Source organism: Anoplopoma fimbria, chromosome 10 (genome assembly GCF_027596085.1).
Source record: "Anoplopoma fimbria isolate UVic2021 breed Golden Eagle Sablefish chromosome 10, Afim_UVic_2022, whole genome shotgun sequence".
Lineage (NCBI taxonomy): Eukaryota > Metazoa > Chordata > Actinopteri > Perciformes > Anoplopomatidae > Anoplopoma > Anoplopoma fimbria.
Window position 1 is genome coordinate 10953934 of NC_072458.1, and position 23699 is coordinate 10977632.

At 40.7% G+C, this 23699-nt stretch overlaps 2 protein-coding genes across 4 annotated transcripts in view; one reads left to right on the plus strand and one right to left on the minus strand.

Moving 5' to 3' along the window:
* The window catches only part of cldn35 (claudin 35), a 242449-nt gene that overhangs the window by 97484 nt on the left and 121266 nt on the right, over nucleotides 1-23699 (minus strand). The gene's annotated exons all lie outside the window — the stretch shown is intronic.
* Nucleotides 49-22722, plus strand: kiaa0319l (KIAA0319-like ortholog). 3 transcript variants are annotated; one of them, XM_054606389.1, is made up of 27 exons: nucleotides 49-125; nucleotides 247-304; nucleotides 514-658; nucleotides 1878-2496; nucleotides 4441-4620; nucleotides 5507-5620; nucleotides 8221-8489; nucleotides 8611-8700; nucleotides 9042-9279; nucleotides 10702-10800; nucleotides 11246-11343; nucleotides 11527-11614; nucleotides 13375-13467; nucleotides 13636-13768; nucleotides 14108-14213; nucleotides 14383-14505; nucleotides 14615-14738; nucleotides 16176-16308; nucleotides 16542-16690; nucleotides 17149-17300; nucleotides 17442-17580; nucleotides 18039-18198; nucleotides 18408-18550; nucleotides 19074-19196; nucleotides 19387-19477; nucleotides 19852-19943; nucleotides 20306-22722. In XM_054606389.1, the coding sequence occupies exons 6-27, from the start codon at nucleotides 5527-5529 to the stop codon at nucleotides 20500-20502; spliced, it is 2934 nt and encodes a 977-aa protein (XP_054462364.1). In that variant the 5' UTR covers nucleotides 49-125; nucleotides 247-304; nucleotides 514-658; nucleotides 1878-2496; nucleotides 4441-4620; nucleotides 5507-5526; the 3' UTR covers nucleotides 20503-22722. The 3 variants fall into 3 exon arrangements, with proteins under 3 accessions (XP_054462364.1, XP_054462365.1, XP_054462366.1); XM_054606390.1 differs by lacking the exon at nucleotides 49-125 and having other exon boundaries at nucleotides 147-304; XM_054606391.1 differs by lacking the exon at nucleotides 49-125 and having other exon boundaries at nucleotides 286-321.

Here is a 23699-nt window from a genome sequence, read left to right on the forward strand (position 1 = left end):
AGAAACCAATGAAAACGGTCCAAGAATGACGAAGAACCAATCGGAAGAGAGATAGTTGGAAGGCGGGGACGCCATTTTGGCCCGCGTTGAAACGTCGGAGAAGCGACGCCGCATTACTTTTTGAGGTCAGAGAAGACATTTGTAATTTTTATTTTTTTATTTATTTTATTACAATATACCAGGGACATTACTAAAGCTAGGCAAGTCAACGGTTTACCTCGAGCTTAACGTGTTCGCCTTTGACAGCTTGTCGGCAGGTGGCGCACGGCGGAAGCAGTCTTCAGTTTAAGACGCAGCAGCACAGGTACAACTCATATCGGAGTAGGTGTCTGAGTCATATAACCTGTCTTACTTTATTGGGTTCAAAACATATTACTTGCATAAAATATCGCTGCTTTGAATCACTGTGCTTCTGTCGGATGCCAAACGGTGCAGCGGCTGTGTCACTGAGTGTTTTATTTTGAAAACCCAGCCACCGGAAATGTAACTTATCACTTATCTTTATCTTGACAGTGGTTTCACAGTCACATCAGCTGTACATGAGAGAGGACCGCTGACCTAATTAACTCTACGAGGGACAACGACAACAACAACGACGTCGACACAACACAACACAACACACCATAGCGACCGGAGGGACTGTCACTTTACTGGAACTGTAAGTCCGTGGACAGTTTTTGCCTCAAAGTATGTCGTGCAAATTGCCATTGAAAAACGCTGCAGGAGGAACCCGTGTCCTCGCACTGTGTGTAGTGATATAGAGACGCCAGCAGCTGTTAGCCTCAAGGTGTCTTGAACAGGAGTGAGCCCGGATGCGCAGAAGGTGAAATACCTTCTGGTGTTCTACCTTAACCTGTATGTTGGTACTTACACGTCTGCGTGATTTGAGAAAACGAAACGAAGACCGAAAAACGAACCAAGTGTCATATCATTGACCCAAAACGTCCCTCGTTTGTACTTGTGTGTGATATCGAGCCGGCTGTCGCTCTCCGCCTTTATTGAATTATCTGACAGCCAGAGACATTTGCGTTTTGAATAAACCTGGTAAGATGCATAATGCACGAGCCCTCCATTTTGGATGAAATGTTTTAGAGATGTTATCCCAGCACTGGGTTTACTCATGCATTTCATTTGAGTGACAGGCCTCCCCATTCATGCTGTCAACCAGGCACTTATTTGCACTTTAATCAGTCAATCGATCCCTACTCTGCAATAATTAATCATTCTAATAGAGTAAAGCTTTACTGACAATTGTTTTCATGATTTTTTTCATGATTCTGGAGTTTGTTTTATATTGTTTGTTGTATTGCATGGGAAATTTGACTTGCAGCACGATAAAGACAGACTCATCCATCAGTTAACAGAATGAAAACCATCAATTAGAAAAAAGTGTCAACAATAAGGGACAGCAATAACCAAAAGGAATGGGTAAAATCTAAAAAAAAAGTTAAAAGCAACAAAAAAATCTTTAAAATATATTTTGCCAACAGCTCATACAAGTCAAAATAAATACAATGAATCAAAAAATAATGAATAAGATTATTAGGCAAAAATAACCTCTGTACAAAGGGAAACAATCTATAAGAAGTTAGGGTCTAATACCATGCATTTGTATACAATCTGATGTTATATGCAGTTGTATGGTTTAGGGAGTGGCCTCATTGTTAATCCTATCTTTTTTATTTTAATATGCCTATGTACAGGGGTTTTTGGTATTTCTTTGATACTTGTATTTCATGAATTTTAAAATTGTTCCATGATAAAAATAGGTTTTGCTGTAAGGATGTTACTGTAGTTGTCACATCAGAATGGCAGGGTTATTATTGCTATTATTGTACTAACTACAGAATTCAAATCTTGATTTTCCTTCCCTGAAGCAACCAGAAGAAACTGCGTGGGACTTGGTGTCATTACAGAGAAAGCTCCACCAACCTGTGTGCCTGGAAACCAACACTGAGCTAACAAGCGTGCTATTGACTGCTGTGAGAGAGGAAGAGGAGGAAGAAACAGCCAAAAAGAGAGAGAGAGAGAGAGGGACAGGGAGAGAACCTCTCCAGATATAAGGGGGGTTTTGGTCACAGAGATCATTGTTTTGCAGAAGCTTCTCAAGGGAAAAGTAGCCATTGAAATGTCTATAATGGCTGAGCTGTCATCAGCCCAGGTGACCAGGTGCACCTGATCATTACTGGTGCTGCTCAGTCAACACCAGCCTGTGGGCATTTGTTGCGTAGTAAAAAACATATACAGTGTTGTAGATTGAGGAGGAAAAAACGTGACCAAATCCCACACATTTTTTGTCTGGATTATTTTTACCCTGGAGCCTTTTTTTCCTGATTTGGTCGCCTACCTAAAGAGGAAAACAAGCGCAGGAGGACTAATGACTGTTTGTGGATTTGGGATTCACTGAACTGTTCATAACAGCACTGAAGGACACTGCTGGGGCTCGAGCGTCTATATGCAGGAATGCAGATTCACATATGGAGGTTCACCATACAGGTTAGTGTCAAAAGTTCATGTTACGAGAGTGTGTGAGAGCTTGTGATCCGTGCCTGGTGATCACAACAGATGCAATATAGTTGTAACAGATGTAATATAGTTGTAACAAATGTGCATGTTTTCAGGTTAAAAAAATGGAAAAATGAATGTTTACTGAAGTCATGTGCTTTCTTAAAATCTTTACTACAAAGAAGTAAAAGTATCCCCATCTGCATGTCTTTAAAAACTGACCAATAGAGATAGAGTAACATTATTTCCAAACATATGGAAACCTAGTATTCAGCTAACATCTACAGACTGTCTGCAGAGCAGATGCTTGTGAGAGCTGCTTGATTCATTGCTATATTGCACCATAGTAGTCTTCTGGTGGGACGTTGTGGTGGAAGGGGCTTGTCTTGAACACAGTGTCCCGGGACTTTTGCTGTTCCCTCCTCCTCCTCTTTTTATTTGTTTTTAGCCCATTCTGCTGGAATAACTTGCATGATAATTTGCAAGGGGAAAAAGTGCAGTAGGGCTCTTTTACTCCTACTGCACTCCATACGTTTCTCATCAAATCACAAGTCTCCCTTCCTAAAATGTTACTTTGTTTGAAAAGGACAATTTACTTTTGTACCTCAAGACAACAGTTTCCCATTAGCGGAAGAACATTATGTTAACACGAGGACGTCAATCTGCATCTGGCTCCTTTTTTGTGTGAGTCATTCGCCAAGGTAATTATTCTCCAGCATGAATTCATTATCATGACTAATTACTTTGAAATGAGAAACTTCCTCATCAGACTTCCTGTAGGAAGGGGCATTAAGTGTTAGGAAGCTACCACAGGGGTCTGGATGGCCTGTGACTGTGTCTTGAGCAAAATTGAACCTATGTTACATTTTCTGCAGTGCTATCAAATTGGATAACGTTTTTATGTGAGGGAACTTGTATCCCTTTTACATTAAGGGAGTTTAGGTTCAACTCGTATATCCCACATGGGGCTGACCTGTGTCCAATCTATTTTTACCAATAGTGACTTACGAGTGCCTCAAATAGCTCACAGAAAAGTATGGAGGACCAGTGAGGGATGCAAATGTGATATAAAACTGTTGCGTATAGAGTATTATGGCTGCTATGGTTGCACAGGAAAGAGATAAGAGCTTTTCTTTGTGTGTCTACAGCGATCCTCTAATGTGTTTTTTGCATAATGTGTTGCGATATGCCTTTGGCTTAAAGGGAATAGGCACCTGTCATTAAAGTATGTAAATGTACTCATCTCATGGATTTAGGCTTCTGTGTTGCTTGAACTTTTAGTGGGAAGGAGGGAGCTCACAGGATTGTGAGTCATGATCGAGCTCCATTGGAGTCACTGTCAACAGGATATTAGCAAAAATGTTGCTTAATGAAACAGACTTGTTGCATTTGTGCTTCCACGCTCAATCGGGACTTTTCTTCCTGTGTCGTACTTCCAGAAGGCAGCAGCCGGAATTCATTCCCTTCTTCCTCCGTGTGTTCTTTCTGTTTATCATCATCATATTTTGATGTTTAGATCCAATATGTTACATGTGTGTTATTGTAAACCGAAATGGATTGAAGTAAGATTCCTATTAATTGATCATCAGAGTAAGTCCAGTTGAAGCGGTTGAGTTTCATTTGCATAAACTTTTGTTATCAAGTCGATGTGTCATAGGTTGTCCAAATTCTTAGAGTGCTACTATAAAAAGCTGAAGCACTGTTGTCTGTAACCAAGGTAGAGATGGAGGAAAAACCTGAATAATCAGAAGGGGCGGTATGGCCCTTTTCATGTGTAAAACAAAAACATCATAACAATTCCTGTTCGTTTTTAATGACATTTTGTTTTAAATCATTAATTTATACGATATAATCTTGTAAAACAATATAACCCAATATGAGCATCATAGATCCACTTGTTAACTCAATTACTCACTTTATCTTTGCACTCTTTAGTGAGGTGTTTGAGCAGCTGAGCCTGTGAAGGTCCCGGAGGCGGCCATGTTGGATCTGTTACTCAGAGTGCTGGTGTTGACCCGTCTTCACCCGTCGCCTCACAGCACCTGGCTGCCAACATAACTCCTCGCTCCCTCTCTCTTCCTGCATCTTTTCTTCCAGCGCCTGGCCGGGAGAAAGGTAAACATGGCGTGTTTTGAAGGTTTACATTTTTTATTTAAGAAGGTATGCATGATTACTTTTGGGCTAATATTTGAAAAAAAAAAAACATCCGCAGATTCAGTTCATTTGGTTTCTTTTCTGTGAGGCAGACTAGAATGTTATGGTTGATGAGATGCTGTAGGACACTGAAGGAATTAATGTTCCCAATATATCAGTGCTTTCCTCAAAAAATATATTAGTTAACTTAATGATACTTTTGTCAGCATCTCAGTAAGGGTTCTTGTACACCTTGCAATTTTAAATGAATACTTCCATAATTTTGGAAATACATTTATTTGCTTTCTTGCTGATGGTTAAATGAGAAGATTGACACCACTCTCATCTCTTTATGGGAAATATATGGCCAGCATAAAGACTGGAAACCGTGGGAAACAGCTAGCCTGGCTCTGTCCAAAGATAACCAAATTGACCTATCAGCAGCTCTAAAGCTCACTGATTAACATGTGTTAATCTAGTTTGTGAAATCCATACAAAAACTGAAGTGTATACACAACGTGGTTTTACAGGGGGTTGTGCTGACTATTTTTTGGACAAGCTATGGGTTACGTTACCTTTAGACAAAGACAGGCTTGCTGTTTACCTTTTTGTTTCCACTTTTGGTGCTATACTAAGCTAATTGCCTGCTGACCTTATCTACATATTTAGCGTACAGGCATAAGAGCGGTAAAGACCTACTCCTCTAACTCGCTGCAAAAAAAGCAAGCAAGTGTATTTCCAAAAATGTCTCACTATTCCTTTTTAATGTTTTGTTTTTAAGATATTATTATGGTGGTCCACTTGTGTTGAATGAATATAGAGAGAATGTTAAAGCACACTAACATAGTTCTATTTTCTTTTTTTCTAGACCCTTGGTCCCTGTGCAAAATGTCCTTTGCACACCACAAGCTGCTCACCTGGAGCTTACCTCACCTCCTCCTCCTACCGCTGACCTACCTCTTGCTCTTGGCGTCTCCGACAGGTAAAACAAACCATCCCCCTGTACACAACCGTGAAAACCACAGCTGTTGACAGGGAACTGATGAGACATCTCACTACTGTGCCTCATCTCGGCACTCATCTGAACTGTAAATTGACACACCTTTGATTACTCAGGGCTGGTCTTCATCCTCCTTAGAATCGTATGATGCACATGTGGTGTTTACTGATCTGAGGCGGATAGATAGAGGACAGTTGGCACCGTGCGTGTGCGTGTGTGCGTGGGGGGTTGGGGTTGGTGTGTCTTGTTTCTGTATGTGTGCCTTGTTTCTGATGCCACTCCGCTCAGTGGGTTACAATGTGAAGCAGGACAATAGGGGCTCTGTGAGTGGACATTGTGTATGTGTGTGTGGGTGTGTGAGTTGAGGGGTTGGGGACAGAAGAAGAGTGGACAAGGGGTGGGATGACCAAACAGAGGCCTAAGAGCCCTTCCCAAACAATCTATAGTGCCTTTGTGTGTGTGGGGGTGTTTTTTTATAAGACCTGTGTTTTTCCAGACTTTACACTGATGTCCCATAAAGTCAGCCTTGTTGCCATGGGAGCAACAGTTACGGGTACAGCACTGTCTGAGACGGTCGGATGATCTGTGTTTTTCAGTTTTCAGTTTTTCTTTTGAGGCCACCATTACTGTTGATGGCCTTGCCGTCAGCAGGACAATCTCTCAACTGAGCAACCTTGCACTCAGCTCGATCATATCTTTTAAAAGATCTAGAAATATTGTTGCTACTTGGCTTTACAGAACACCAGTGTCCAAATGCTTGTATTGCATTTTATAAATCTTTTAGATTTGAATGAATTTAAACCCTTTTTTCCACACTCTTTACTGTTGGCAGTTTTTCAGCATATAGCCGTTCAATTATTTTACATGATGTAAATACAACTCTATTAGCTGTTTTTATTGTTGGTGGAGGAGTCTTCCTTTCACATTGTCGACCTGCTCACGAGGGATCCACAGGAAACGGTGCATGCTCACTGTTTACTGTTCACTGCCCTACAGCCATATCAGAGCTGTATTTAGTTAATGCTAATGCTAACCCAACATTTCCTACTACTGCTAGTTCACATCACTGGTGAAACACAGATTGGGCTTTTGTTGTGAGGTAGTCAAAGTACATGCAATGTATTTATCACTGAGGTAAGCACTGACCGCAATCACTCATCAATAAATTTGTGAACAAATCAATGTTGGTCATTTTTTTGCAGCAGATCAGTTTTAAGTATTAATTTAAATCAGTTGAACAAGAGGGAGAAGCCACAGTGAGATTTTAGATGAATAGTTGCAGGAGCCAACTTTTTTAGCAAGGTAACCATCTGCTTTTACTCTCCACCTCCTGTTGTGTGCATCATGAAATCAGATCACAGTTGCTCACGGAATAATTGAAGAGGCCTATTATTGACTGACGTCTTTTGATCATGGAACACATATTTGTTTGGCTGCACTATAAACGGTTTTGACAAAGAACTACTCAACAATTGTTCGCTGTTACCACCAGAAAATTAACCAGGATCTTAGGGAAGGTTTTGAGATTCCATTGGATGGTGTTAATGATAGACAAACCTTGTTCCAATATTGAGATAAACATATCGACTAGCTGAATGCATCTACACAGAAAAGTAACTTCACATTTTTGTGATGCAATGTAAAGCAAAGGTAGAATAACTAGTACTTGTGCTGCATTCATTGACAGCATATTGTCAAATGTAGTGGAGAAAACTGGCTGCTAATAAATGACAGTTGATAATGACCAATATTTGCATATTTGCAGTATATGATTATACACTTAGGTATGTGTATGTGTGGACAAACTATTTGATCTGCTTCTGTGTGTCAACCATTCAGAACCGCCCGACAAACTTCACAGAATTCCTCAGCAATTTTCCTCCGACCTGGACTGTTATTCAAGGCTAATACGGCTTCTGTCTCTGTGTGGACACTAATTTAAATGTGGTGAAATAAAACCTCCCATTTCTTCCCGTTGTTACTTTTACAGTCTTTGTTTTATAGCCTGTACAGCAAACTGTACCAGCTCACTGCACTGCTGATATGAGTCTGATATGGTGTGGCTCAGAGGGTGGAGTTTCGTGCGTACTGCACTCTGTGCTTTGGGTTTTAATCAGTGTCTTGTTTTGTCAGGGAAAAGCCTCACTTCCTCTCTCTGCTGCTGACTTGGCTGACTGCTCAAATTGCGCCAGCATGTCTGCTTTTCTGAGAAAATGTCCAGTCAAAGCCTGATCCGTGAAAAGTCTCACTGTGGGTTTCACTTTGCCCGTTTGCCTGCGACAATGCCAAGAGCACCCAACAATGACCTGATTGATATCAACAAGGGAAATCGTGGAAAAGCCTGGGAAGCGCTGCCCGGTAGCGGATCCATGATGTCGCCATTTGGCAGATCCTTTTGATCAAACTGCACGATAAACAAAACACTTTCGAGAATGTCTCTCCCAGGAAACCAGTTCATGACCAACTTCCATCCTTTTCTTTTAACTATGAACATGTTGCAAAAGGTCTCTTACAGTGACTTTAAGTTTTCAATATCATCAAATTACACAATTGTTTTTCTCGTTGTCTCTTTCTCCATCCAGGTGTGTCAGCCAATCTCTGCCGGGTGACTGGTGGGGTGCTGGGGATCCACTGGAGCAGCGTCATCAGCCTGGGTTGGCACTCTCTGGCCAAGGGTAGAGGCGGGGCGACATGTTGGGAGTCCTGCTGCCTGAATCCGAGCTGCAACGCCGTGTGGAGCCTCGGCGGGCAATGTGTTCTCCTCCGCTGCAAGCAGAATACGGGCTGCCCCATCTCCATTCTGCCCCAGCCCCACCAGGAGTCCCTTGGCCTCCTACAGCTGCTCTCAAAGGTATAGAGAGCGCTTGCATTAGATGGTATCGGCAGAGTTCGATGTGTGTGTATATAGTAATATATATATATATATATATATATATATATATATAAATATTTTCTTCTTACTTTACTTACAGAGTCCCGTCGTCACAGCAAGACGTAGAAGAGCTCTACAGGCACAGCATGCAGGAAGCCACAAGCCGCAGGCTGGACAACTAACCACCGCGGTAACTTCACAGGATATTGCTTATTTTTCAAACTTTTCATTGATCTTGTTTCCTTGAAGCAGCTGCTGTCAATACGTTGGCTTTCCGTGAATAACTAAAATAATTCGGGCAATGTTCTTCCCCTTTCTTTGTCGTTCCTCCTTAAATACTGCCCACCCTCATTCTTACAATCACACTACTCAGATAGGAGAGTAATGGTAGATTCAGGGAGTATATAAATAAATAAATACACCTGGAAGTATGAAGAATTTGTCTCCTTGAAGTTTCCCCAAATTCTGCCTCAAATCTGCTCTTTGCTTTTTTGATTGTTCAAAACCTTCAATCTTTAAATGTTTCTACAGGAAAACTCCAAAGTGGAAGCGAATAACCCAGCTCCAACAGGACCCAGCCACATCGCGCTTCCTCAAACAGCCCAAAAGAACCTGAGCCAGTTAGCCAACGCGAGTGCAGACGTCGCTCCAGCTCCATCACAGCAGAACTCAACGGACATTGTCGATACTGCCGCGTCTTCCAATAGCAGTAATGCCAGCACGCCAGTAACGACGGCGACTACAATCATCACGATGCCAACACCGGCTGGTAAGGAAGCTGCTGTCTGCTGCGGTCGGTGTCGCCTATTTTCAGCTCGTTCAGTAATACATCTTGTCTTCATTTATTAATTACGAACTGCTAAATAATGTAGCAGCACTGTGGGTTTTGCAGCCTTGGAGGGAGATTTCACACGACTCTCAGGTCCTTTCTTCACTAAAACTGGTTAAATACATCTTGGTCTGTTTTTAAGCTTGCACTCCTCTGTCACACGCATAGAGAATTATCAAATTATCTTTCACTGTGCCGTCTTTTTTCGCTTCAGCCGATGTTCAATAAAATGAAGACGTATTTTGCCCCCAAATTTTATGGCAGGCTGCTCAGATGTTATTTGCCCAGATGAAGGCAACATGTGCTGTGGCTTTGACGCCAAATTGTTATAAGCAATAGGAATGTGCTGAGACAAGCCGGGCTTCTACAAACAGGAATTACTGGTGTGATCCGTTTCTCCTTCCTGAAAGACAGTACAGCTGACATTTATTCACAAACAGACAACTGACAGAATATTCAATATCTGTAGCCCTTTTTAGCCTTTTTAAACTAACAATACTGTCACAAGGGCAAACAAAAAGACTGAGCTGGTTTAAATGTAAAGCTCAACGAAAGCCAAGAGAGCCTTGAGAAGCTAAGACATATATGCTGTTTATACAGCTCTTGCTGTATAAACAGCAAGAGCCCGTGATTCAGAAGGGAACCATCTCCCATTCACAGTTTGATTGAAAGAGAAACTGATATTACACATTGATAGCTTACTAGTCATGTGGAGGAGTACTCAGCATTTGAGAGTTTTGTCAAGTCTGAGAAAATAAACCTGACGATGCAATAAGTGGAATGTGGAATGGATGGCATATGGTTGTTGTTTACAAGGAAGGAAGGGAGGGTTTGGTAAATAAAAACACAAGGAGTGTAGCACTTACTATATTCATATTAGTCTGTTGCAATTATTGTTTTCGAGTAATCTGCCTCTGCACTGCATCATATAGCATTTTTTGCAGCTTGAGTCATACTAGGTTTTAAAAGTCAGGATATTTCCTCCTCTGCTGCATTCTTTTTCGTTTTCAGTGTTTTTCGTTTTCTAGATGCATAGCCGTTTAAGTAAATAACCACGTACAGATATTTTACTTCTCGCTGTTAATACAACTGCACATCATTTCTCCAACCGGATCCCCAAAACATCCCCCTCACACACTTACACCCACAAGTACATGCATCTCGAAGACCTTTTTTCTTTTCTCTACCCAATAGATTATAATGGAGTAATAAAATAATTTGTTACAATGCACTTCATGTGTAAACTTCCAAGAGGATTAGGATTATTTATTCCTCTCCTGTTGAATACTCAGCTCTCCGAGCAGTTCCTGTGTGTCGGTTGTACTTTTGGCATCATCTCTGATCCTGTTTTTTCCACGACAGTGAGGGAGCTGGTGGTGTCAGCAGGAAAGAGTGTGGAGGTCACTTTGCCCCGCAACGAGGTCGAGCTCAACGCCTTCGTGGTGTCAACGCCCCCGCCAGGTAAAACTATGGAAATATTTGATAAACTATTGAAGTTCATTACCTTTTTAAACTTGTCATATCAGCAGTTTTCTGCAGAAATATCATTAATTTGTAGCAGAATTGTATTACAGATGTGGATGGATTTAGCATGTCGTGTTATTTTTTATATTCAGTAACGTAGAACCATGAAGAACAAACAACTTGCTTTACGGTTGTATTACTGAGTCACCATCAGCTCACTGTATGTCCCCTAACACTCGCCTGAGTGTTCCAAATCCAAACTGGAAAGGGAAGATTACACAGTTGCCAAGAGGGATGCACGTCATCATTTTGTTAATCCACTGATCTCTCCTCGACACGCTCCGACGATCCCAAAAATCTCTCATCTGGAAATGATCCTTATCTGATAGATTGTAATTAAAGGCACGAACGGTTTTGTTTTAATGTTGCTGCTTCTTTACAGGGACAAACTATGAATTCGACTGGCGTCTGATAACACATCCCAAAGATTACAGTGGGGAGATGGAAGGGAAGCACAGCGAGACACTAAAACTCAGCAAGGTACAGATCACAACTTTCATATTTCATATTCATATTCATGTCCTGCTAAAAATAACATGCAGCTGGAGCTCTATTGCATGTATAAACAGAAGGTTTCAGTAGTAAAGGACACAGATCATCTCAAAAAGATCACTTCCTCTTTTTGCTTGCTTAACTCGCTCTTTCTCTCCCTCTCTCTCCCAGCTGACTGTGGGCCTGTATGAGTTTGAGGTGATGGTGAAAATGGAGGGGGCCCATGGTGAAGGTTACGTCAATGTCACAGTCAAGCCAGGTGAGGACGAACATCACAAACCTCGTTCATATTGTGGCGATCTCAGAAGTAGTTTGCAGTGTATGTGCCCCATTTCAAAACAAACCAACGTTGCTGCAGACATGTAATACCACCAAACACAACACGCCTCGAAGTAAATAACAATTTGATAAACTCACAATGTTGGTGTTTTTGATTTCTGAGCTCTATTCAACTCGAAGGATATTTTTGTGGCAGATGTCCTGTAAAATGTCTTCCAGTCCTTGTTCATAAGGGCATACTTGTGATTCCTCTGCCTCGTTTGTTATCAGTTTTCCTGTGTTTGGGATATGTTGTCAAGATTACATTTTCTTGCCATCACAGAATTTGTAATATTTAGCTACATTCACATTACAAGCAGATGTGCCTCAAATCTGATTTATTTATTTATTTTTGGCTTTCACATGTGGTCCTTAATCCCATGCATATCAGATCACTAACCATACGGTGTTGGAGTCATTCTACAGAAGAATGGCAGTGCATCATTGGTTATCAGACACTGATACTGTTTTTTACCTGCAGAAAATAATTTCATATTTCTATATACTGAGTTCTTCTGCCAACTTTTGCATAATTTTTGGCTCAGCAGTACTGTGATAAAATAAATCATAAAAATGTGTAAACTGCGTAGTTAAGGCAGGTGAGTATTATCTGGGAAAGTTTTTGGTGAGAATCTTTACATGGAGCTAAAAATGATGTTTTGAAGAATGAGTTTGTGTCTCTTCATGAGTCTTAAAAAAATAATAAATTCTAGAAGGATAATAGGTTTAACAACTTCATAGGAGTATCATCTGGATAACAGGGAACCCAGATCTGTTAAACTGAGCAGTATCTGGACTCCAACCACTCCAGTGTGTATTATCGGACCGATGGGCAGTCCCCCATGCATGTCATGTCATGTTATTGGTTGCATGTGATGTGTTTCAGGGCAGAAATCCATTCAGACTTATGTCAGATATCACTTCAGACATAAATGTGAACAATCTAGCCAGAGTGGTTGGATTTGGATGGAAACTGTAATTTTCCTATTTTCTTTTCTTCCATTTTTCTTTTCTTTCCTGTCTGAATCGAGTGTCTAAGGATAGCGAGTGTCATATGCTGTGCAGATTTTAAAGCCCCTTGAGGCAAAACATGGGACAAGACATAAGGCAAACATGGGAATGCCTCTGTAAAAAGAAACATCTAACTCATAGTAGCACTGACGCAAAGCAACTTAACAAGTTATTTTGTAACAACAGTACAACCTACAGCCTTAAAAAATTATCAAGTTTTGTTGTAACTGCTTTGTGCATTAGGTTTTGATATTGATGCTGTCATGTTTTTCTAAGTTTCTATAAAAAAATATATTTTTTAAAAGGTATATAAAAAAACGTTTGAGATGTGACATGTTTTTTATTTTAACCAGTGCCTGCATGTAGTTATCTGTACTGAGCTTTCTTCCATGGATATTTGCGGATTGATAATAGCGATGTCTAATTGTCCCCTTGCTAATTCCAATTACGCTAAGCAATAATATGTTGCATGGCTTTTCTGCTGCAGTAGGTCTTCAGAAGTGCATGACTAATGTTTGATGGTATTGTCTTCCCTAAGTGTCTGTCAGATGTAAATGATCAGGTATAGGTCCACAGGTCTGCCTCATGTTGATTAAATTAAGTCGGATGTCACTACAGACTGCCTCAGTCCCAAATGGCTGACGCTCGGCTCCAGTAAAGCGACTTAATGTCTTGCTTTCCACCTGACAGAGCCGCGGGTAAACAAGCCTCCTGTTGCCATAGTGTCCCCAAAGTTCCAGGAGATCTCCTTGCCAACGAGCTCCACGGTCATCGACGGCAGCCGTAAGTGTCCAACACGGCGCATACACTTACACAAACATATTTGACATCACTTCTAGAGAAAGACCGTGTAGATAGAATATGTTAACTTTTGCTCTCATCCTATGGAACACATTTAATACATACCCCTCCTCCTCCTCTGTGTCCTCCTTCCTTTTCTCCTCCTTACAGAGAGCACAGATGATGACAAGGTGGTGGTGTGGCACTGGGAAGAGGTTAAAGGTCCCCTGAGGGAGGAGAAAGTCTCTACTGACACACCCGTTCTCACCCTCACCAACCTGGTGCACGGGAACTACACATTCATGTACATGGTTTTGACATTGTTTTAACTTTGAGAGGTCCAAATGCTTCTCATTTGTTTTTAGAAAATACATTGCAAACATCACACTCCAGAATTTACAAAGATAAATAGGTAGATAATAATGTCAAAAATGAGATTTTAATGGGCCACTTTTCTCTATATACAGTATGTCTGTCATAAGTATAACATTAAGAGCAGAGGAACACTTGGCTTAAAGTTTCTAAAAATGTAAATCAAGAGTATCATTTTGAAGACCTGGGTTTTTATTTAAGTTGTGTGTAATTATTAGATTCCTGTTTGCCATACAGTTTAGATATTAACCTGATCAATGTCCTTTCACAGTTTGACAGTGACGGATTCAGATGGAGCCACTAACTCAACACAGGCCACCCTTTTGGTCAACAAAGCCAAGGACTACCGGCCTGTAGCCAATGCCGGCCCGAACCAGGTCCGAAGTATTTTCTATCGTCATGGCTCTGTCCTTAAATGCACCAATCCACCATTTTTTGTACTCTTATGAATGCGAAGAATCTTACTTAAATCAAAATGCTTTTTTTTCAACCAAACCACTATACCCCTGGTAACCAATAACTGGTCTTTCCACTTACTTCATCCAGGTCATCCAGTTGCCACACAACTCCATCACTCTGTACGGCAACCAAAGCACCGACGACCATGACTCCCTTTCCTATGAGTGGTCTCTCAGCCCTGAAAGCAAAGACAAGGTGGTGGAGATGCAGGTGAGATACTGGAGGACTATGCACGTAGTTAACTCTCATATGTATCAGTTTATTTTTCCCTGGATTAAAATAATCCCGGCTAACAGTGGCATCTTTTGTGCTCTTTTAGGGCGTACGGACGCCGATCTTGCAGCTATCGGCCATGCAGGAGGGAGACTACACCTTCCAGCTGACTGTGATGGACTCCGCTGGACAGCAGGAAACTGCGCAGGTCACCGTCATTGTGCAGCCAGGTAAACAGCTGGAGGGCAAAAGAAGAGCTCTTGCTAATGCCACCTCAGCACTTTTGAATATTTTGTCCTCATTGAAACGTTGAGAGGAATATTTGGGTATTCAGCTGCTAAGGGCATTAATGACAGTTCCTTACTACTGTCACTCTTTTTTAGTACTTAATTTGATAGTCATTAACTCGTGTTTTTTAAGCCTATTTGTTCAGCTGTGTGCAGGTATGCCCCACTTAAAGACAGACTAGAATTAAACTCCTTATCTCGACATTCGTCCTGCTTTCAATATGCCCTGTGACCCAGCTCCTGTTTGCTTTCCCTCTCTTCCACAGGTTGTATACAAATATACACATCAAGTGTGAAGAGCATACTAAGCAACAGTGCAAAATGTAGCTTCATACATGGCCTATAGAACGTGTGAAGCTGATGTCAGTACTTAAGCTGCTGCTAGGAAATTATCTTTGCTTAAGCTTTGGTCAACAGCATTTTGCCCTGGTAAATGGGTGGTACACTTAACCTGATAAGCACCTGGTGTAAACTGCAGACTGCAAACACACACTCTTGTAGGGTTTGAACAGGAACTGTCAGACGGTCAGACTATGTCAACAATTTGAGTTATGATATGTGAAAGAAACACTACTTTTTATATTATATTTTCTGAGATGGTATTTGTTATTAATGTATTTTTTAAGATTTTATTATTTATCAATAAGGTTTTGTTTCCTTGTCAATCCTTTTCTTTCTCACTTTTGATTGAAATAATAACAAAGGTGTATTGGAGCCATTATTGTGATAGTATCGCTTCACTATGCAAGGCTGGATCAACCTCATCACACAATGGATGCCAATGTTAAACACTGCAGGAACCTGCCCCTTAGTGCAACATATATGAATTATATCAGTATTTATTTATCTTTATTAAAGAACACAGAAAGAGCATGGAAGAAAATAAGTATATGTATCTATCAGGACCTTCCCTTGGCCAGGGGCCATTTTACCTTAGGAACACTACTGTAAGAGCAACATTAAGAGTGTTTCTTGCAAATCTGTGGCTGAATAATCTCAGAAAATATTCTTATGAAAAAAAGTTAGGTTTCTTTTTTTTCTCGTAAATTTGCCATTTAAATCTTGGAAATTCTGAGTATTTTCTTGGAAATTTTACCCCCCTCCTTTATCCGTGGGATTACTATTTATTTTTACCTACAAAGGCCGTCATCGTTGATATTTGTCCATATGCACTCCATTGATTTGCACTATTGTTAAAGGAGGATGTGCTTTGTAAGCTTGCATAGGTCATGGAAGAAGTGCTTCATCTGGTTTCCATTTAAGCATTTAAGGACCACCATACAGTTTTGACAGCCATTATCCCACTTACTACTGTATCTGTCATGTGAATTTGTACAATGGAGATCTATTTTTAGTTTTATCTCTCTCTCCATCCCCCAGAAAACAATAAGCCACCAGTAGCAGATGCAGGACCGGAGAAAGAGCTGACGCTGCCGGTTGATAGAACCACGCTGGATGGCAGTAAGAGCAAAGATGACCAGAAGATAGCCACATACCACTGGAAACAAACCAAGTGAGTCAGACACACTCGTGCACATAAGTGTGCAGGAGGTTTGCATTGGCTGCAGGATCCTAGTTGATGCAATATCTGAAACGCAGTCATTCAAATGTATTGTATGTATTCAAATGTACAAAAGAAACAGATTTTTAAAACAAACTCTGCTACAGTGTCATCAAGGACGCTTCTGCAGTACATTCTCTTCCTCACACTCTCTTTTTGTTCCTGTCCATCTGTCCCTCCATCAGGGGTCCTGATGGTGTGAAGATTGAGAATGCAGACAGTGCTGTTGCCACGGTGACCGGTCTTGAGGATGGCACCTATGAGTTCACCCTGACTGTAACTGATGAGAGGAACCTGGAGAGTAGCGACGCTGTGACGGTCATTGTCAGAGAAGGTCAGGAGACAGTAATAAATAATTAGCTGAGGTTCGAGTAGGATGATGAGAATTATAGATGTTGTTTTGAATTCATAATTAAGGAATCATTTCCCCTTTTTGAAGCAATTTAAGTAGATTTCTGTGTGTGTTTTAAAGTAGAAGTCATTGCCCTGTCTTCAAACTTAATATTGTTTTATTAGTCCTAAATATATTTCGTAATTAACAAAACAATTTTAGAAATACTGTACGACACAAGTAAGCTTGCATACTAATTCTATATACACATGATTATACACATCAACACCCACAATCAGATGTTCATAATCACACATAGTTATACACACTGTGTATGCACATTCACACATATCTGTGTATATATATTCTAATGCCAACTCTTAAATCCATATATTATATTATCCATGTCATAATCCCATTAATGTGTCTGAATTCTTGCATAATTATTTTTTTCCCACCAGAACTGGACCAGCCGCCAGTAGCTCATGTTGTGTCGAGTCCACCCATCGCTCTGCCTGTCAGAACCGGCACTCTAGATGGATCTCACTCCACTGACGACAAAGGTGGAGTCAGCTACCTGTGGACCAGAGATGATAGCAGCCCTGCTGCAGGGGTGAGACTGGCCTTTGGCTGAATATAAAAAATAGTGGGCAGAATAAAAAACTAGAGGAAATTCCACCTTGACCTTACAACACATTTAAACTCTTACACAACAGAAACATTGTAACACTTCCTTCTCTTTTTGTTCCAATAGGAAGTACTGAACAACTCTGACCACCAGGCGGTGCTGTTTCTGGGAAACCTGGTGGAGGGGAAGTACAGCTTCACCCTGACTGTAACGGACAGTAAGGGACAGATCAACATAGACAGGGGCACATTGGAGGTCAAACCAGGTGAAGTGAAAAAACTAAGAGAACTTCTTCTATTACTCTTTTTATATTATTGTGTTTGCTGAGTCCACTGCCACATACTGAACGTTTTCAGAGTGGGGACATCAGAAGGTAAATTACAGCATTTCATCACGGCCCTCTTAGGATGATTTGGAGTTTATTTTTGCCTTGACAAAGTCTGTGGATGAAAATGTTTTCCACACCGCAGGAGACTCAACAACCGACAGCAAAAGGTTGAGCAGGTCAGTGTGCAGCATACGGCACACAGACACAAACGCAGCCAGAAACTAATCTGTCACTTGGTGCTCTGGCCTCTTTCCCAGATTGCAGAGTGTCAGACGGGTCTTGCAATCAGTCTCATGGTTTTCTCCTCATTACTATTTATTTCTCGCCAGTCTTGTTCTGTACTTTAATCTCCCATCTCACCTTTCTTTTTTTTTTTTTTTCTCTGTGTTTATCAGACATATGGGAGCGTGACCTGGTGGAGTTGGTGCTGGAGGTCTCTGTATCCCAGGTGTCCCACCGCCAGCGCGACATGCTGCTGCGCCAGGTGGGGGTTTTGCTGGGCGTGCTCGACAGCGACATCATTGTTCGAGAGATCAGTGCGTTTAATGAGCACAGGTGAGTTGTACTCTATCTTTTTTTGATTCTAGACTCTGTTAAGTTTTATTTCTGGCCTGAAATTGATTTTTGTATAAAAAAAAAAAACTGGTAATGAAACGCACCACTATAAAAAAAAACCTGGAATGAGACTTTCCTCATTTGGCTCGATTAGTGGACGTCACTATTTAAATATGAAAGCAATTTCTCACTACTTCCTCCCTCTTCAGTACTCGTTTGGTCTTCCTGGTGTCAGGCGGTCCAGGGCGCCCTCCTCTGTCAGGCCGCAGCGTTGCACTTAGCCTACGCAACAAACTGCGCAAACAGAAGAATGACTTTCTAATCTACAAGGCCCGACGAGTGGATACAGTCAGTGAGTACTTGTCAAATATAGTTTGTAAGAGACACACACAACAAAGGAAAAAGAGTATTGAGAAAGAGAATGTATGTTGTAAGCAGAATTAAGTGTTACTACTGGTGGACATGAATTAATAATTGGATTATACAGTATATTAGTTTAAAAGCAGTGTAAGAACAGCTTTGCAGCTAGAATCATGAATTTGTCTTTTCAGAATGTGTTTTTTACACTCAACATTTTTGCTTGATGTTCACTTTAAGCCAGATGCCACAGGCAGGTCATGAACAGAGCTGCTTTTAACCTCTTGACTTCTTTTGTCAGATAATGAGAAGGATTGAATGGACTCAAAGGTCAAATCTCTAAGATTTTTGTGCTGTCGCAACACGTTGCATCTTCTCCTGCCTGACTCTTTTTCTCTTGCGTCTCTCTTAAAACTTGTTCACTTTTATTTTATTCAGTGCACCTGTTTACGATCTATGATAAGTATGTGGAAAGTTTCCTTTACTTTACACTCTGCTGTGCCGCTCTCCTTCTTCAGTCTGTCAGCTGAACTGCTCGAGTCACGGCGAATGTGACACTTTCACACGACGCTGTGTCTGCCACCCGTTCTGGATGGAGAACTTCATCAGAGCTCAGCTTGGAGATGCAGAGAGCAATTGTGGTGAGATGAGATAAATCATAATTTAATATTTAAGTTGGTAAGTGCATCAGATGTAATGTAGAGATTTTTTTTCTCCAAACACTGCATTGAGCTCATAAGGCTTGATCACCTCATGTATTCTTGTATTATGTATGTCAGTACATGGTAATAACAAACTTTGCTTTTGATCAAAAAAATATCTTGTTTTCAGAGTGGAGCGTTCTCTATGTGACCATAGCATCCTTCATGATTGTAGTTGCTATAGCGACAATTGTCTGGGGGATGGTGTGTTGCTGCAACAGGTGAGTTAATGTCTTTTGGCACATACAGTTTATGAATTATTTCCATTAAACTCTTGGACTTCTCAGACAGACCATTTGTCATGAATTTGTGGGGGAATTTATGGAATGAGTAGGATGAAGAAATGAAGTAGAGTACTTATATAAATCCATTTAAGAAAAAGAAGAAGCTTATTTATGTGTATGTGTGATAAACATTGAGTTCATCATCTAAGTTATTTTAGTTGTAGAAAGGGGTAGGACCTTGTTGGTCTTTACTTATGCCCACTCCTTTTCGAATCTATCCATCTATTCATCTTTCTATCTATCTTTTGTTGCATGTTAAAATTAGTTTTATCTAATAATATTTGGTGTGTTTTTTTTTAATTCCCTGAAAGGCGTAAGAGCAAAGTGCGCAGAAGCAAAAGCAGGTATAAAATGCTAGAAGCTGATGAGCAAGACAGTCTGGAGCTACAACCACATAGAGCTGGTAAGTCTCTCTCTCTCACACACACACACACACACACACACACACACACACACACACACACACACACACACACACACACACACATACATACATACATACATAAAATATCACCAACACTCATGTAGTTTACAGTTTTTTGCAACGTACCAGAAATGAACAGAAATCGTACATGACGGCGGTAAATTGGAGTGAGTGATGCTTTGCTTATAGGATGTGGAAAGCTGGTGTGTATTTAGTATTCTAGATCGATTACCTGTATAAGTAAAGGACTAAATTGAATATTCTGCTCAGTTCAGGTTTGACACCGCATTAATATGACATCCTTCTTTCCTCCTTCTCCTCCACCGCCTGCCCCCTGCCAGCCCGCATGAAGCCGGTGCCTGCTCCCACCTCTTCCGCCCTCATGCATTCAGACTCTGACCTGGACAGTGAGGACGGGCAGGGCGGGGTCCCGTGGACGGAGCAGGAGCGCGGGCATCTCCTGCGGCCCCAGAACGGCTCCCTGAGGAACGGCCAGGGGCCGGTGAGGGCCAAGAAGCAAAGGGAGGAGCTGCTATAGCAAGAGAGGAGGGGGGGAGCTCGCTGCTCGCCTCACACCCCTCGTCCAGCCGTCACGGACCCACTGTTCCTCACTCTTGCTGTTTCCCTTTTGTTGTTCTTCAACACAGAAACCTCACACCACTCATCCATGAAGACAGACTGTGTGATATCTGGATTAAGGAAGGGAAAGAGAGGACGAACATATTGTCCCACTGTCACAGAAATAGAAAACACCACTGTACTGACATTTCCCTGCACCCACACTGAGCCACTATAGGAGGAAAACAAGCTACCATTTTGCTGAAAAATAGGAGTGATCACTGTGTTTTGAATGGTGTAAAAATATACCATAGACCCCTATTATTGAACACAGAGACATGGAGAATGTATTGTTACCCCTCTAACTGATGGCTCATGAAGTAGCCTGAGTGACACCTGACTTTCGATGACACGAAAACCAGCCACTGGACACGCTCACACCTTGCCTCTTGTAGACATGCATGTACTCACACAAAGATGTCCTATTCACACTGTTCCAAGTCAACATGATGCTACCAAACTGCCATATAAAAGCCAATGGTTAACTGTGCACTGATAGTTGTTGTTAGTGGCAAACCTGGTGAATCGTCAGAAAGAAAAAACACAACCAAAACGGGAGCCACCAACAGCAATGGAAAACAAATAAGAAGAAAAAAGAACATTTGCATGAAGAGCTGCATGTTTTTATGTATGTGTTGATTTATTCTGGCTGCTCTCTCAAAAGATGTTTCTTCAGAGCAGTTTATATGTTTTTATTTCTATTGTTAACACAAGGTAAGTGAGGAGTCACAATGTTGTAAGTGAGGGTGGTCAGAGGCAGGAGATCCTTTAAAAAAAACAACACGCTTTTATTTTGAAGGTTTCTCTGTCGATGAAGTCGCTGGGACAAACCCTGGAATACACAACGTTTAATGAGTTTGGTCTCGAAGGGTGTAGAAGATAATGAGATGTTCACAACACAACAAATGGGACAGCTTCCTTATTCACCTCAATATTAATTAACTCAACAACTGCTTGAACCATGAAGACCACTTAGTTTTTTGTATGTTTGTTTTTTAACAACCTGAAGGCTGTGATTAGATGTTGATGCACTTTGATTTCATGTCTGTCAGCTTCAGACTTATTTCCTCTCTTATTGGTTTACAAGGGAGCTCTGTGATGGTTAAAGTTGGAAAGGTTCAGCCACAAAAAAGACAACTTGACTGCATTCAAAATGTACAAAATATTTCATTTCCTTGGCTTTAAAGATGAAAGGAAAGGATATATTTTCGCAAACATGAATGCAGCTCAATTCCAATGGGACCTCAGTAATCGAAACATACCTGTAGGCTTGAAATGAAAAGGAGGGAGTATACTCAGCAGAAAGTTAATCTGAGGGGGAATCTGGACTCAAAGGAAGGCTTAAGAACACAGAAGATCCATACATCTATTTCTCCTGTGCATCATTGTTAATGACGGGTGTTTCTGCACTGAGCGAAAACTTTAACCAAATGACTTCCATTGCATGTGAAACTGGCCTGCAAGTCCACATATTGAGTCACCTTTTCTTTAGTTTTTTTCTGTTGAATGTGAAAAGGGGTATGCCGTTGATTCACTTTAACTTGTGCTCTGTGAAATAAGCAATCGCTTAGATTTATTTGCAAAAACTGTCTTATTTTGTACTGTTAAGTCATCTCATGCTGATGTCAGTTCTGCTGCACTAGTTTGTTGCAAATCAAGCCAGGGATCTCATTTAGATTTGCTAAATGTATCTATCAGATTTTGCCAATTTGTGCGAGGCAAACTAAAATCAAGGGCACCCGACAAGTAATGTTCTATTCTTCTCATGTATTTGCACATCAAAGTAAATGGCTTTTGGAGTAATAGCCAAGTTTTTACTCTTATTCCAAGGATAATTCTAAACCCATTTGACAAAATTCTGCATTTCTTCTGTTACGCGTACAACATTTGCCAGTCCCTTAGGGGATTTATAGAAGTAAGTGAGTTGACCTCGACTCTGACAGAGTCCACTGTGAAGGCAGGCAGAGAAAATAGGGAGCAACTGTTAAGTGAAGGGAGTTTGATTAAAAATGTTTAGATAAGCTTTTAGTGAAGGATTACCCGCTTCTTTCCTTCTCTGTGACCAGACCTGATGCAACTGGATAATCTGTAAATTAAAATAAAATGTTTCAGTTTGCTCTTGAGTTTTTGGAAAGAACAACAGGTTTTCTGCATTTTTTCTATTTCCCATTTGTCCTTACCTTCCACTGCCAGCATGCACGGATCAAAAACAAAAAGGACCATGTGATTTGATGTAGAAAGATTTTCCTGTAAATTTAAAATGTTATGGGACTTCACTTTTTTAGGTCCTGTAACTTTATTTTGAAGCTACAGTAGTAGCCTGAAATTTAGCTGAGATCATAATTCCAAGCAAATTTTTCTTATTCTACTGATGTAAATTATGACATGACACATGGCCTTGACTGTTGAAGATGCTTTGTTTGTTGATGTGCCTCAATGCACGTGCACCATCTTCAGTATTTCCTTCATCTTTCCTGCACTTTAAGGGCATTGTAGTGTACTATACAACTAAACGCCCACCTTCATGGGATGCACATTACACACCGACTAATAACCCACTAACTGACACAACCCACTGACCCTGATATAAGCCATCATCGCATTCACACACGTCCCTTATAGTTCTTCTCAGAGATTTTTATAAACCCGTGAAGCTCTGTGGTTTCCCTTGTCTGCTCCATTCACACAATCTGCGAGATGAGAGCGTTCATAAGAATTGATGGTTAAATAAGCTGCTTTAGTCATTTAATGTGTAACAGACCTGCTAGTTTATAATTCGATGAGGTGAATCACAGAAAAAGATATTTGTCAACTATTTTGACAATTGCTAAATCGTTTAAGTCATTGTACATTCATTGTTTCTGCGTCTAAAAATTCAAGATTTGCTGCATCTCACTTTTTTATATAATTGTTAAATGAAGATGTCAAATTGAGCTCTGGAAAATATGATAGGCCCAAATATTAGATTTTCTTTTACAGAATAAATGATAATTTGCATAATAGTAGAACTAATTGAAAGTTTATTTGATTATAATAGTAAACATTTTGTGCAGAATAAATACGTTTTTGGAATGGAAAGCACCATTAATTGTGCTTGCGTGCAGGTTTGAACTGTTA

What these genes read in the sequence shown, in the direction of transcription:
- kiaa0319l (XM_054606389.1), top strand. Translation starts at nt 5,527, where the DNA reads ATGTCCTTTGCACACCACAAGCTGCTCACCTGGAGCTTACCTCACCTC. An exon ending in CCGACGAGTGGATACAGTCA is followed by an intron (nt 18,551 to 19,073) that starts GTGAGTACTTGT and finishes CTCCTTCTTCAG; the next exon opens with TCTGTCAGCTGAACTGCTCG. An exon ending in GCTACAACCACATAGAGCTG is followed by an intron (nt 19,944 to 20,305) that starts GTAAGTCTCTCT and finishes GCCCCCTGCCAG; the next exon opens with CCCGCATGAAGCCGGTGCCT.